We start from the raw sequence: 14,724 nt of genomic DNA on the forward strand, positions 1-14,724 counted from the left end.
GGGATAATTGTTTTAAAATCGTATGAAGAACAGCATAGAAGAATCCCTAATACTAAGTGAAGGGGATAACCAGGCTTATCACAGGGGCATCAGACAAGGGGACCCCAGAGCTAGATGGATAGCAAGTAAACAGAAGAGGAGGTCTAAGGAAAGAGGGTTTATTCATCAGCAATGAAGAAATCTTCTGTTCACGACACATATTAGTTAGTCTAATTCAGGGACCTCAGAGCTGGATTATCAACGACCTGACACCTGCTGTTGTCTTCCTACCAGACCATCTGTAGCATGTCTAAGAATGCTGGCCACTTCTTTAAGGAATCACGGTAGGGATACAAAAAGAATAAATAACATGGACAGAAACTGCTGTCCAGAAGAAGACAGTATCTCCAGTTTCTGAAATGAAAGTTCTTTTGCTTTGGAAATTCCCTGTGAACCCTAAAAAGTCACTCTATTATACTGGTGAAGAATTGCAAGTTTAGAATTGGGTTTTGTTTTCCTGGAGCCATTCTTCCTGCTATCAGGGCAGCAATATACTTTAACAGTATTTGCATGGGAAACATTTTCTGTTTTCAACTCTTTACCCTAAACATTCCAGAAGAAAGTGCTATCAATATGGAGTCTTAATTTTTTGTTAATTATTTAATAATGAGGTCAACTGAGGAAGTCCTTATTTTTATAAAACAAAAGACAGTAAATATGCAATAATAGGTAAATACATTCTTAAAAAATCAACAACAAAAGCGAGAAGTGTTACTATTTTCAGCATTAACTGTTGGTATGGAAAGGTCTGAACTATCTCATAAAGCAAATATTTACGCGATAGTCTCCCAGTGGAGGGCTTCCCAGGTAGCATTAGTGGTAAAGAACCTGCCGGCCAAGGCAGGCGACTTAAGAGATGCAGGTTCCGTCCCTGGGCCAATAAGATTCCCTGGAAGAGGGCATAGCAAACTACTCCAGTATTTTTGCCTGGAAAATCCCATGGACAGAGTCGTCCATGGGGTTGCAAAGAGCTGGACACCCCTGAAGCAACTTAGCACACATGCATGCACTTCCAATGGAGCCAGCGATAGGTTTTATCAGACTCTTCTCTATAAATAAATGTTCACCAACCACATCTTTAACAACAGTTAGAACTGGACATGGAACAATGAACCGTTTCCAAATTGGGAAAGGAGTACGTCAAGGCTGTATATTGTCACCCTGCTTACTTAAATTCTATGCAGAGTGCAAGATGTGAAATGCCGGGCTGGATGAAGCTCAAGCTGGAATCAAGGCTGCCAGGAGAAATGTCAATAACCTCAGATATGGAGATGATACCACCCTTGTGGCAGAAAGGGAAGAGGAACTAAAGAGCCTCTTGATGAAGGTCAAAGATGAGAGTGGAAAAGCTGGCTTAAAGCTCAACATTCAAAAATCAAGATCATGCCATCTGGTCCCATCACTTCATGGTAAATAGATGGAGAAAAAATGGAAACAATGACATTTGTTTTTTATTTTTTTGAGCTCCAAAATCACTGTGGACAGTGACTGCAGCCATGAAATTAAGAGATGTTTGCTCCTTGGAAGAAAAACTATGACAAACCAAGACAGTGTATTAAAAAGCAAAGACATCACTTTGCTGACAAAAGTCTATATAGTCAAAAGCTATGTTTTTTCCCGTAGTTATATACGGATGTGAGAGTTGGACCATAAATAAAGCTGAGAACCAAAGAACACATACTCTTGAACTGTGGTGCTAAAGAAGACTCTTGAGAGTCCCTTTGACTGCAAGGAGATCAAACCAGTCAGTCCTAAAATAAATCAACCCTGATTATTGATTGGGAGGACTGATGCTGAAGCTCCAAGATTTTGGCCATCTGATGCAAAGAGCTGACTCACTGGAAAAGACCCTGATGCTAGGAAAGACTGGGGGAAGGAGAAGAAGGATGAAATGGTTGGATGGCATCACTGACCCGATGGACAGGAATTTAAGCAAGCTCTGGGAGATAGTGAAGGACAGAGAAGCCTGGTGTGCGGGGTTGTAAAGAGTCAGGCATGACTTAGCTACTGAACAACCACAACCCTTATAAGGTCTAAATTAGACTTGCGGTACTATCAGAATATGAGGGGAAGTATTACGGGCATGAACTAGGATTCTGGGGTCTGCCAGCTCACTAATAATGACAAACACCAAGGAATCCCCCAAAATATCGGAGAAATGTGTGTTACAGTTTCTCACACTTCAAAGGGCGGGCCCTTCCTCATCCACAGCTAAATTATAAGACTATATAATTATATACGATATAATTATGCTACGATTATATTATTATAATTATATATATTATATGAAAAAGTCCTTTGTCATTCTGATATAACAGTTCTGAATTATTTAGGTTAAGTGCTCTGTTTTTTTTCCTGTCTTGTATGGTAATCCAGTTTTTCACAGTGCATAAATATTTCTTAAAAATATTTTAATCATGTCTCTGCTGTAAACATCTAGAAGAAAATTAACAGAAACACTGCTTTCGATTTATTTTTTGACCATGTCACTCAGCATGTGGGATGCGTTTCCTGACCGGTGATCGAACCCACACACCTCCTACATTGGAAGTCTGCAGTCTTAACCACTGGACTACCAACGAAGTCCCTCCAAATTTGTTTATCCTATCCCACATCAACTCCACAAATGGAGTATACCCATTTCTCATCCTAGGTCATCATGAGCCCATACATGTGTTGCAGAAGTTCAATCAGTAGTCACCCATGTGATGAACGTCTGTGCATTGTCAATTCCCAGGAACAAATAAGAACACATTCAAAAATGGCCCACAGAGCAGAGGTTGAGTCCTAGACTGTACTAAAAACTTATTTCTCTATTTCTCCCCCTGCTTTTAACTAAACCGAAACCCTACCAATGCCACCATCATTTCCTGAAGATCTTATCATCAGAACAGCTCTCCCGCCCAGTCTCATCAGATGGGGGCACTTTTACTGTACTCTTCTGTCGTCTCTTTGGCAATACAGCCTGCTATCACTTTGAAAACGGTGCAAAGGAAGTGCTTGCCATTAACTTCCAATTTATTCCTTTTCTATTGCGATCCCAAAATGAGCAAAAGGAATGTTAAGAACAGAATTTTAATGTAATTCAATTGAAAAGGTTTGTTCCTCTGACAAAATCAGGCTGCTGGGGAACATTCATTTTATTAAAAGGGAATCTGTCAAAAAAGAAAAGCAGTCTAAGCTACAGGAGAACTAAGCCTAATGTGCAGGTTCTATTCCAGAAAAGTTGCATGGAAAATATTTGTATATTGGATCATTTTTTTCTACTGACTTTTAATATAATTTTAGAGGTGTGTTCCTACAGAAAGTACATTTGCTTCTGCATTTCATTGTAGAAGTCATACTAAGGATCTCGATATTCATTTCCAGGACTATTTTGCATTTGTCAACATGCCATCTCTGCACGTCTAATTTCCCCTTATGCTTTGTGCAATGTCAGTGGAATGAACAAGTAATGGAAAGTGATTTTACACAGTCCACGAAATGTGACTGTTCATAGGGCACACTGGCTGGGCCATTCTTCCACAAAGTTGGTCGAATAGCCTGGCTGGATGTTCCTGTTACTTTTTCATATGCTTCCAGAATGACCAGCTATTTCTGATTTGCATTAAGTGGTAAGGTTCTTTTAAGTGGAGTTCAGATTCCCCAATAACCAATTATAAGAAGTTCAGCCTGTCTCAGTCTGAATGGAAGGGGAGATGGGGGAAGAGGGATACATGTATATGTATGGCTGAATCCCTCTGCTGTTCACCAGATACTATCACAACAATGTTAATTGGCTATACTCAAAACAAAATAAAAAGTTAAAAAAAAAGTTAAGCCTTTCTTTATGTGGTACTGATGGAATCAGCCAAGTTCACTGCAAATGTTTTTGAAGTTTCCCTTCAAGGGAGTTTGGGAAGGTCATGTACACACTGTTTCATGCAAAAGGGATAACCAACAAGGACCTACTGTGTAAGCACATGGAACTCTGCTCAATGTTATGTGCCAGCCTGGATGGGAGGGCAGTTTGGGGGAGAACTGCAGTTTGGGGGAGAATGTAGTCTGGTGGGCTACAATCCATAGGGTTGCAAAGAGTCAGACACAACCGAAGCAACTTAGAATGCATGTGTGGATACATGTATATGTATGGCTGAGTCCCTCTGCTGTTCACTTGAAACTCCCACAACACTGTTAACCAGCTATGAGGGAGTGAAAGTTGCTCAGTTGTCTCAGACTCTTTGTGACTACAAGGACTACAGTCCATGGAATTCTCCAGGCCAGAATACTGGAGTGGGTAGCCTTTCCCTTCTCCAGGGGATCTTCCCAACCCAGGGATAGAACCCAGGTATCCTGCATTGCAGGTGGATTCTTTACCAGCTGAGCCACAAGGGCGGCCCAAGAATACTGAAGTGGGTAGCCTATCCCTTCTTTAGCATATCTTTCCGGCCCAGGAATTGAACTTGGAATCTCCTGCATTGCAGGTGGATTCTTTACCAATTGAGCTATCAAGGAAGCCCTTACTCAACACAAAATGAAGAGTTAAAAAGTTTGGAAAAAAAAAAAAAAGTTTTCCTTCAGTTACAGCTAACAGCCAGCTTTGGCACATGGGTAAATACAAACCCCAAAAGTTTATGCCTAAAACCAAGACTGCAGTATGTTTCCATGAAAGTTTGCTGCTAAGATTAGGTTAATATGAAGCAAAATATTAATCTGTAAGCAGAGGTAGACTGACCTTGAGGGTCATGAAACTTAAGCTTCAAGGTTCCCCACTTGCCTGGGTCCCTTCCAAGGTCCTGACCCTAAACTTGTCTTCTTTCTCCAGAAAAAGGGATCCCCAACTTATAGAAGTTTCAGGTCCCCCCCAAAACCTGGATCTCACTTGCCCTTAAGATTATACTATTATTATACATACTACTATATACAAAACAGATAAACAAGGGCCTACTGTATAGTACAGGGAACTATATTCAGTATCTTGTAATAACCTATAATGGAAAAGAATCTGAAAAGGAATATATGTGTGTATAATATATATATACAACTGAATCACTTTGCTCTGAAACACACATTGTAAACCACGTATACTTCAATAAAAACCAAAAAAAAAGGCATAAAAAGGATCATACTGTTATTATATTACATTATTATATCATAATATTTTATAATCAGAGTAGAATTTTGATGTACTTACTCAAAAAATGTTGTCCATCCGGTTTCATCGCTTTTAGTGGCCAAAAGGCCGCTGTTGCCATGGTAAGTAAACAAAACTAGTTCTAGTCCTTGAGCGGTCATGCTTTTTAAACATCCATTTGTCCCTATGGTCAACCATATCACTTGGTTATCTGGAGACACCACTCGGACTGGCATGCGATTCGGGTCCCGTCTAATCCTAAGGGTGTTGCCGTTACTGTCGGTCACAGCAGTAATATCATTGTCGTTGCTGTAGCTGAAGTTGTACAGGTAATCGCCAGTGACTAAACTGACAGTGTACTGGTGAGTGCCATTGATGTCAAAGATGTAGAGTTCTTGATCAGTTGGAGAGGCAACTTCGTAGAAGTTCATAGAGTTAAGTAAAGGCTTGTTCTTTGACACCGCCCGGATCCGAATGTTCCCCAGGTCCGCGATGTACAGGGTACCATCCGGGGAGGCGGCAAGGGAGGACGGAGCGCTCAGTTTGGCATCTTTGGCGTAGCCATCTCCGCTCTGGTAGCAGTCACAGTTGGCATCGTTCTTGCAGTCACACTCGGACGGGATCCCGGCGACCAGGGAGATCTCCCCGTCCGTGGTGACTTGCCGAATCCGGTTAATTTTCTTTTCGTCGGTTTCGGTGATGTACAGGACCCCACTGTAGGACACAGCAATGGCAGTGGCGGACTCCAGGGTCGTCTGCACTGCATGCTTGCCCACGGAATATTCCACCCCTGGCACCTGGCAATGCATGGGCCGCCCAGCGGCGATGCGCACTTGCCGGTTCTCAGTGATCTGTAAAACTACATTATTATCCAGGACATAAATGGAGTTGTCCATTGGGTTAATGGCTAGGTCAGTGGGCCATTCCAGACGTACCTGAGTTAAAAAAAAAGGAAATGGTCTGGTTAGTCAGTTGCTGAGCTGTGGGTCATTTGCCGGGAGAGTAAGTTAGACTGTTTAGGGAAATGACCGTTAATTTGATAAAACTGTTTTAAAATTGTTTTAAAAACATATACAGTGAAATAAATGTAAACGTTTGGAGTGGAGACAAATGGAAGAAATAACATTTTGTTTAAAAATGCAGCTCACTGAAAGATTTTGCAGATTATAGCTAAGTAGCAAATGAACCTCTAAGTAGTGAGTTAACAGATATCAGTGAGATATGAACTCAGTTCCTTTCAGCAGTAACAATCAGCAAATGCTGGGGCTTTCTAGGTTATGAATACATTATGAATACAAACATCTTGTGCTTTCAATCAGGCCAATAGTAAAGTTTCTAATTCTAAACAGAAGTCCCTGAGGATGAATCTTAGGGGGGTTCTCTCTACTACTTAAGGACCTCACGCAATCACAAGCTTAGAGATTTAAGTGGTTTTGTTCTTCTTGGAATATCTGCATGGTGCTGCTTTAATGGTATTTTATTATAGATGATTAGCATTTCTTAGTGATAACTGTCCTGTATTTCATTGAATTCTTCAAATGCAGAACTGGAGAAGAAAATAACTTTGCATTAGCTCCGGAGACACACATCAATGCAAGAACTTTATCACAAGAACTGCTGCCATGACACACATGGTTTAAGATGGTGTTATTAGGGGCTTCCCTGGTAGCTCAGACAGTAAAGCGTCTGCCTACAATGTGGGAGATCCAGGTTCGATCCCTGGGTCGGGCAGATCCCCAGAGAAGGAAATGGCAACCCACTTCAGTATTCTTGCCTAGAAAATCCCATGGACTAAGAATCCTGGTAGGCTACAGTCCATGGGGTCGCAAAGAGTTGGACACGACTGAGCAACTTCACTTTCACTGTATCACAGTGTACGGACACTGTAAATCAAGTCACTCAGAAGAAACACAGACACTTTGGGGCAATGTTTTCACTACCTGGCTGATGTGCATGCTAGTGTCACAGGTTAAAGGTCTGGCTGAGGTCAGATCGTTAGAGCCCAGGAGAGTTGATATGATTCCATTCTGATCAACTTTTCTGATCATTGTTCCATCAACAAAGTAGATTAATCCATTTTTATCAACTGCCATTCCTGTATCCAAGAGAGTACCTGTTAGTAATCTTTCAAAGATGGTTTAATTAAATGCTCACACCCATCATTAAACTCAACATTTAACATCAATAACATGGGCAGCAGGCAGGAGGTAAGATTGCAGATTGCCAACACATTAGAAAAAAATCCAGCACAGGCATTTTTTCAACATTACAAATCAATGTAAAATGTAATAAAGACACAAATTTCTAAGAATCTGTTCTTAGCATGTGGATCACATGGCTAGTACGTGTGTTTAAAATATAAACACCGTATAGTGTTGCTGTCTATAAATTATAGAAACAGGTCAAATTCTGTTATGCTGAACTCAGAGTAACTCTAACAAAAATAGATCTAAGCCAAGGTTAGTGTTTTGTTGACCTTGTTACAATGAAATCTGCTAGGATGAATAATTCAGCACAACAAATACTTTGTTCCAGTCCGTGTTCACATAACAGTCTCTAGCTATAATGGAAAAAAAAAAAAAGGCTCAAACCGAATAACACTGTAATGAATGGCATAATACATGAAGAAGGAGTAAGTTCTGACTGGTTTAAAAGCTAGAGGCCTCCGTCACATAGAATTTTTAGCCCCTGTTACCTCCAGAAATCCATCACAGCAAGCATTTTTTTCCCATGGCATAGAAACAAAAGTTTAGTAGCTCCAAACTGGGTGAGGGCTAATAGGGTCACTTAGTGATGGTCCTTAGAGAGGCCTGGGACTCATCCACGACAAAGAAATTCCAGGACAATGAAACAATGTAGACACTTCCCTGAAGCTGAAAAGGATGTGACCTGAATGATAGTGAGTAGTTGCTTGATTCCTTGAAAAGTTGAAAAAAATGGTATGATAATAAAAAATGCCAAGCACGTAAAATCACCCTACAGTTGATTTTACTGTAAAATCAACTTTAGGATTTTAGCCGTTTCACACTAAATGGCTTTTCAAAACACTATATGTGAAATGGCTTTCCAGAACACAGTTGAGAGGAAAATGTTAACTCAGCATTAAACACAATCAGGCACTAACTGGATTTTCCACCTTTTAATTTTTTAACGAAAAGAAATCCTCCAATTGATAAATGCTGGTCGGTACCTTTGGGACTCATGAGTGTTGCTTCCACAGCCTTCCCGCCATCCCCACATCTGGCTTCATCGAAAGGAAGGCACTGCTCCCCTGTTCCTGCCACCACTTCGGCATTCTTAGTCAAGTCTTTTGCACCCGTAAGTGACTTTGGGCGATAAATTCTGCGGGTGTTAGTGTCAGAAACATACAAATCTCCTGTGACTGGATCAGTTGCAAGGTAGTACCTATGAGCTGGGTTGCTGCTGTAAGAAAAGATCATACAGAAACATCACAAAAAAAAGTTACTCCTAAAACACAGAAATTAAAAGCAAAATAAAACAGATGATGAGAAACTAATTATAAACTGAGACTCCATCAATGACTAGAAAATGAACAGCACTGTAAACAATGATTTAAAAGAACTGGTGCCAATCTCTGACATGACGCTTCTCCTTGTCTTTTGTTGAGGATGTAACAATTTATTAAACAGCCATCTTAAAAGTAATTATCTTTAGAAGGCGATAGGTTTCCAGCCTAAAACAAAGAAGCAAGCTCTTGAAATATTTTTGGTTCAATGCAAAGCCATTAATATATGCCCCTTGAGTGATAGGCTTAAGGATTATTCCAGGGGAAGGGGGTCTCTAACAAATGCTCCAGTGAAGTATAACATTCTAGTGATCCTACTTGCATCTCATTGTAGGGAAATCTCCAATTTTCTCTTGCAATCAAACCAAAAACACCTGGCTTCAAAAATGAAAAAAAAAAAAAAAATTCTTTTTGGCCATGTTTTATGGCATGTGGGATCCTAGTTCCCCAACCAGGGATTGAACCGTTGCCCACTGCTTTGGGAGCTCAGAGTCTTAACCACCTCCAGAAAAGTCCTGATGCCTGAAATCTTAAATGCCCTAAGACATACTGTGTTCCTGAATGTGGTAGATTATTACTTTGTATTGAGGTGAAAAGTTATCATTATAACATTCAGAAAAATTTTGTAGAGGTTTTTTTTTCCCTCCAATAATCAGTCTGATATTGGCAGAGTCGCTCTTCCAGATATATACATATACAGCTGTGACACAGTCGTAACTCGATCAAGCTGGGTCTGTTTTGGAAGGCATGACATTGGAAAGATTCTCTAGTCTTTCCTATCTCCCTGATTATACACTAATTATGATACAGTTGGTTGTAAACATACACACACACACTTTATCTTCCTGCCAGCCGTATATATATGAGCATAACCTCTGGACCACGTTGCCCGTGTTTGAACATCGGCTTCATCACTAAACTGTGTGACCTTGAGCAAGCCAGCTAACTTTGCCTCAGCTTCCTTATCTGTAAAGAGGATAATAATGCAGATTTCATAGGCTGTTGAGAGGGTTACATGAACTAGTACAAGTAAAATCCTTACAACAACAGTGCTGACCACACAGTGCATACCCAATAAGCATTAGCTATTCTTAATACTGACTTGTGTCCTGTATCCTCTTACACTGCAGTGCCTTTTGCCTTGTGACTCAAGCCCATGTAGAAGTGTAATAATATTTGTTAACTAAACTATAACTTGCTTCCGAAAATGTAAATAAGGAAAAAAGAATTCTCTAAACTTGAATAGGTTCAATTTGTTTCTTTAGTCCTGCTATTATTTTGTAATGTCAAAACTACCAAAACAATGTAGATCCTTCTTAAAATAGCCAGTCTGAATTGTTTCTAATTGAATGATGCTAAAGGTAAATGAAGAATGCCTACTTTTTCATGATGCCCTCATTTTGAGAAAGAAAACAACAGATTTCTGAGACGCCTGCTTAAATAGCAGCGGTATACTCTTTAGCTATAGGGCATGAGTTTTGGTCCAAAAATAATAGACATTCAGGTCATAAGCTTTGCATCTATTGGCATCACTTTTATTCCAGTGGAACGGTAAAAAGACAAGGTCCAAAGTGATGCTTTATATTTTCTGTCCTGAAGCATCTCCTTCCTTGAAGAGACAGAAATTTCTAAATCAAGCACTATCTGCCACTGGCTTTAAAAATGTCCATCAAGTGAAGGCTCTAATTTTGCACAGAAGTCCATTGTCCAGAAGAACAGATGTGGAGGCGTATGCAGCCCTGGAGAGGAGCATTCGCCTCTGGAAATATTCCCCACAGAACAGCAGGAAATGAGAGTGAGCTCCTTTCCCTACAGTGCAGCCTGCCATGGCAAATTAGAGCTGCTTCTTGGGTCCCAGTTTCCCTAAATGGAAAAAAAAAAAAAAAAGGATCTATACTGAAACCCTCAAAGAAAAAAATGTGAGTGTGGAAATTTTCAGTTGACAGGCTGGTGGCAAGAAGCTCTGAGTAGCGTGTGTGATGCCTTTGGGATTCAAGGACACCTGATTTAAGCAAAGAGTTTTCTGAAGGGGGTGCTGGTTCTTGCCCTTTCAAGTTCCTGCAAACCCAAAGCACTGGAGAGGCTGGGGTGGTGGAACAAACGGGTGATGAGCTTTTACATCAGTGATGCATCTCCTGTGAAAATGTGAGGCTGTGATGACTGCCAGCTGTCAGACGCTGGTAACTAGGGTGCAGAAAGTTTACCGAGTGAACAGTTTGGGGGAACCTCAGTTCAGAGCCTTCTTGGGTGACCGACTGAGATTTTTATTTCTGAAAGGCTTATGATAACACTGATACTTTGACCAACAGCATCAACGCCAAAGAAGCTGAGATTAAGAACCTGTGCTATACTATACTGTGCCTGGACTCTTAACTCACCCTGAATTGTCTAGATCCAAGCTGTCTTCTCTATGTCTTACTCAGTTAGATTATAGATTTAGACAGATCCAGTGGTAAAAGAGACTAGGTTTCCTCATATATTTTATCATAATTCAGCCTTCTTAGACTAGAGAAATATCTGCAAAGGACAACCTGTATGTAGAATGTTAGTCGCTCAGTCATGTCCAACTCTTTTGCAACCCCCATGGGCCTGCCAGGCTCCTCTGTCCATGAGATTCTCCAGCCAACAATACTGGTGTGGGTAGCCATTCCCTTCTCCAGGAGATCTTCCCGACCCAAGGATCGAACCTGGGTCTCCTGCATTGCAGGCAGGTTCTTTACCATCTGAGCCACCAGGGAAACCCAAGCTATTGAATAGATATTATTAACACTTAGAAAACTTTTCAGTTAGAAACTGTACCACAGCCCTTGGAATAGAGTGTTTTTGAAGGTGCATAATTATATTAATGCATAAAACTACGATTTTTTTGGCTAACAAAAGATTGTTTATATTATTGCAAGCAAGGCTTTGGGTTTGGGATGTGATATTTTTGTGCCTGCTTAATTTTTAACTATTAAGTTAATGAGAAGCACTGAATCAAATTTTTAGAGTTTTGTATCTAAACTTTAATCTGTTCAATTTCACAGACCTGTGATTGACACTTCTTTGATCTTTTAATTAGTAATATAAAATTCGCAAAGTTGATTTTTAGAATTACATGCTTAAATGCCCCTTGGCTGGTATTAGTTAATGAATTTAGTTTCCTTTGTTTTGGAATTTTAAAGAACTGGATCAGGAATGAGCTAACATTTACTACCTACAAAAGGGGTTTGTTAGCAAACACACTAGGAACATCATGGGGGAAATGTTGAACATATATAAAAAAACTTATTTTCTAAGCATTTTGGAAGCTCTCATTCATGGAAAAAATTTAACATGTTGGGTAGTATTTATATCAATTCATTAAAGTATAGCTAGACAATTTGATTTGATACAATATCCTGACAAATACTTAATACATTTGGTATGACAGAATACTCTAAATTTTAAAATATTAGGAATGCTTTTATATTTATTTTATTATTCAATATATTTATTATTTCCCTCATCAGTCCAATTAATAAGACTGCTGATATGCTATGAAGCATAGGAAGAGAAGAAACATTCATTTTTCTACTTTACTTCATCATTAACAACTGACGACCCTGTTCATTTTTATATATTTAAACATATTTTTCTTTTTCTTTCTACCACCTATTCCTAAGTCTTTCATGACTTTTATGCTAGCTAGGAAAGTGGGACTAAGGAAAGCCAGGTAGGATCCTTTTTTTGTTGTTCAGTTGCTAAGTCGTGTCTGACTCTTTGCGACTCCATGGACCGCAGCCCGCCAGGCTCCTCTGTCTGTGGGATTCTCCAGGCAAGGATACTGGAGTAGGTTGCCATTTCCTTCTCCAGGGAGTGTTCCTGACCCAGGGTTTGAACCCGTGTCTCCTGCATGGACAGGCGGATTCTTTACTGCTGGGCCACCAGGGAAGCCCAGGTAGGATTCTATCATCTGATACAAGGAAGATGATATTGGTAGGTAAATAGGAAGAAGCATCTGTAAAGAATTTTCATTTTTTAAGCTAAATGAAGAAGCTCTGATGAGCTGAAATACCTTGGTTTTGTTAAATCAACGTTGATAAATTAGTTACTAAGCAAATGAATCCCTAATTTTTGTCAATGATTATTATCATCTGTTTGATGATGTGGACTTAAAAGTCTTAGTTTTTTATTTTTCCTACATCTTTCTCATCACTCACACTGTCCATTGTCTGCCTTCCTTTATCTCATCAGCTGATTCCTTCATGACTCCTCAGACTATTTCAGGTACCCAGCATCTCATGGTTTCACATAACAGCTTCCTAACTGATCTTCAAGTCATCCTGGACACTGACACTGGATTCATCTTCCTAAAAGGCCACTCTGAGATGCTGCTATCTTGTTCAACATAAGACCATGGTTCCCCACCGTCTGCTACTCTGCAGGACCGGAGAGTAACTCCTTAGAGCCATCAAGGCCCTGAGCTCTCTGACCTTAAGCTGCCTTCCTACTGATCTCTCATTACCACCAACACGGTCATTTTGATGTTACCATAATTTTGAACTGGATTGGGTTCTCTTAGAACATGTCCCACTCATCTCTTCTGAGCAAGTAACTTGACTTGTTCCACATTCTTTCTTCATGATTGCTCTCCTTTCTCCTGTGTCAGCAGATTTCATTTTAGACCTGCATCAAATATCAACCTTCCAGGCAACTTTTCCTAAACACACTCCCATTTCCCTGTAATCTCTTCCTTCACAGAAAGTGAAAAAGTGTTAGTCGCTCAGTTGTGTCTGACGCTTTGCGACCCTATGGGCTGCCAGGCTCCTCTGTCCATGGAATTCTCTAGGCCAGAACACTGGAATGGTTTGCCATTCCCTTCTCCAGGGGATCTTTCTGACCCAGGGATCAAACCTGGGTCTCCCACACTGCAGGCAGATTCTTTACCATGTGAGCCACCAGAGAAGCCTCCAAACATTTACTCTCAAAATACAAGCCATGTGATTAGGTGTCAAGAGTGATATTGATGATGTTATTTAGTCTATTACATGTACATGCTGTTCTCCCTACTGGATTGTGAGTTCTGAGAGCATGGACTTTGTCTCAATACTACAATCTGTCCAAGAACCCAGCACATGGTAAGTGATCAGTCAACACAGATTTAATAAATACGGATATCAATTTAAAACCTAAACCATTGTATTTTACACGGATGACACATTAAGCAAATGCAAGAGTCCATGTTTAGCAGGGATAATGTAAGAGAAGGATCATGAGAGAGGAGTTACAATGAGTATCACTGCCAAACATCATGTGCTAGTACAGAATGAGTTCATTGTTTATTGTTAATAATGTAGCTTTAATCTCACAGATTTTTTTTCTAGAGAGATGACAGTTCTACATAATTTATCAAATGATTGTGAAATAAATCTAGCTTTTTATAAATCCAGGGAATTAGCCTATAGAAACCTGGCCGCTTGGACAGACAAGAACTGACTATGTGGTATAGTATTATGACCAAGCTAGACAGCATATTAAAAAGCAGAGACATTACTTTGCCAACAAAGGTCCGTCTAGTCAAGGCTATGTTTTTTCCCGTGGTCATGTATGGATGTGAGAGTTGGACTCTCAAGAAAGCTGACAGCCGAAGAATTGATGCTTTTGAACTGTGGTGTTGGAGAAGACTCTTGAGAGCCTCTTGGACTGCAAGGAGATCCAACCAGTCCATCCTAAAGGAGACCAGTCCTGGGTGTTCATTGGAAGGACTGATGTTGAAGCTGAAACTCCAATACTTTGGCCACCTGATGTGAAGAACTGACTCACTGGAAAAGACCCTGATGCCAGGAAAGATTGAGGGCAGGAGGAGAAGGGGACGACAGAGGATGAGATGGCTGGATGGCATCACCGATTCAATGGACATGAGTTTGAGTAAACTCCGGGAGTTGGTGATAGACAGGGTGGCCTGGCGTGCTTCAGTCCATGGGGTTGCAAAGAGTAGGACGTGACTGAGTGACTGAACTGAACTGAATTGATGTGGTATAGTGTAAAGAACACGCTTTTCAGACTGGTTCATATCTCTGTTCCC

At 40.3% G+C, this 14,724-nt stretch overlaps 1 protein-coding gene across 8 annotated transcripts in view; it reads right to left on the reverse strand.

Annotated features, from left to right (window-relative positions):
• The window catches only part of TENM3 (teneurin transmembrane protein 3), a 654,366-nt gene that overhangs the window by 41,117 nt on the left and 598,525 nt on the right, over window positions 1–14,724 (reverse strand). For 7 of the 8 annotated variants that reach the window (XM_088832605.1, XM_055416366.2, XM_055416363.2 and 4 more), the window contains 3 exons: window positions 8,343–8,575; window positions 7,093–7,247; window positions 5,213–6,087 (listed from right to left, as the gene is read on the reverse strand). In XM_088832605.1, the coding sequence (XP_088688731.1) occupies window positions 5,213–6,087; window positions 7,093–7,247; window positions 8,343–8,575 (1,263 nt within the window). The remainder of the gene's footprint in view (window positions 1–5,212; window positions 6,088–7,092; window positions 7,248–8,342; window positions 8,576–14,724) is intronic. The other variant, XM_055416368.2, reaches the window with a different exon arrangement.

Source organism: Moschus berezovskii, chromosome 26 (genome assembly GCF_049115385.1).
Source record: "Moschus berezovskii isolate FMDL1 chromosome 26, NW_MosBer_1.0, whole genome shotgun sequence".
Classification (NCBI taxonomy): Eukaryota; Metazoa; Chordata; class Mammalia; order Artiodactyla; family Moschidae; genus Moschus; species Moschus berezovskii.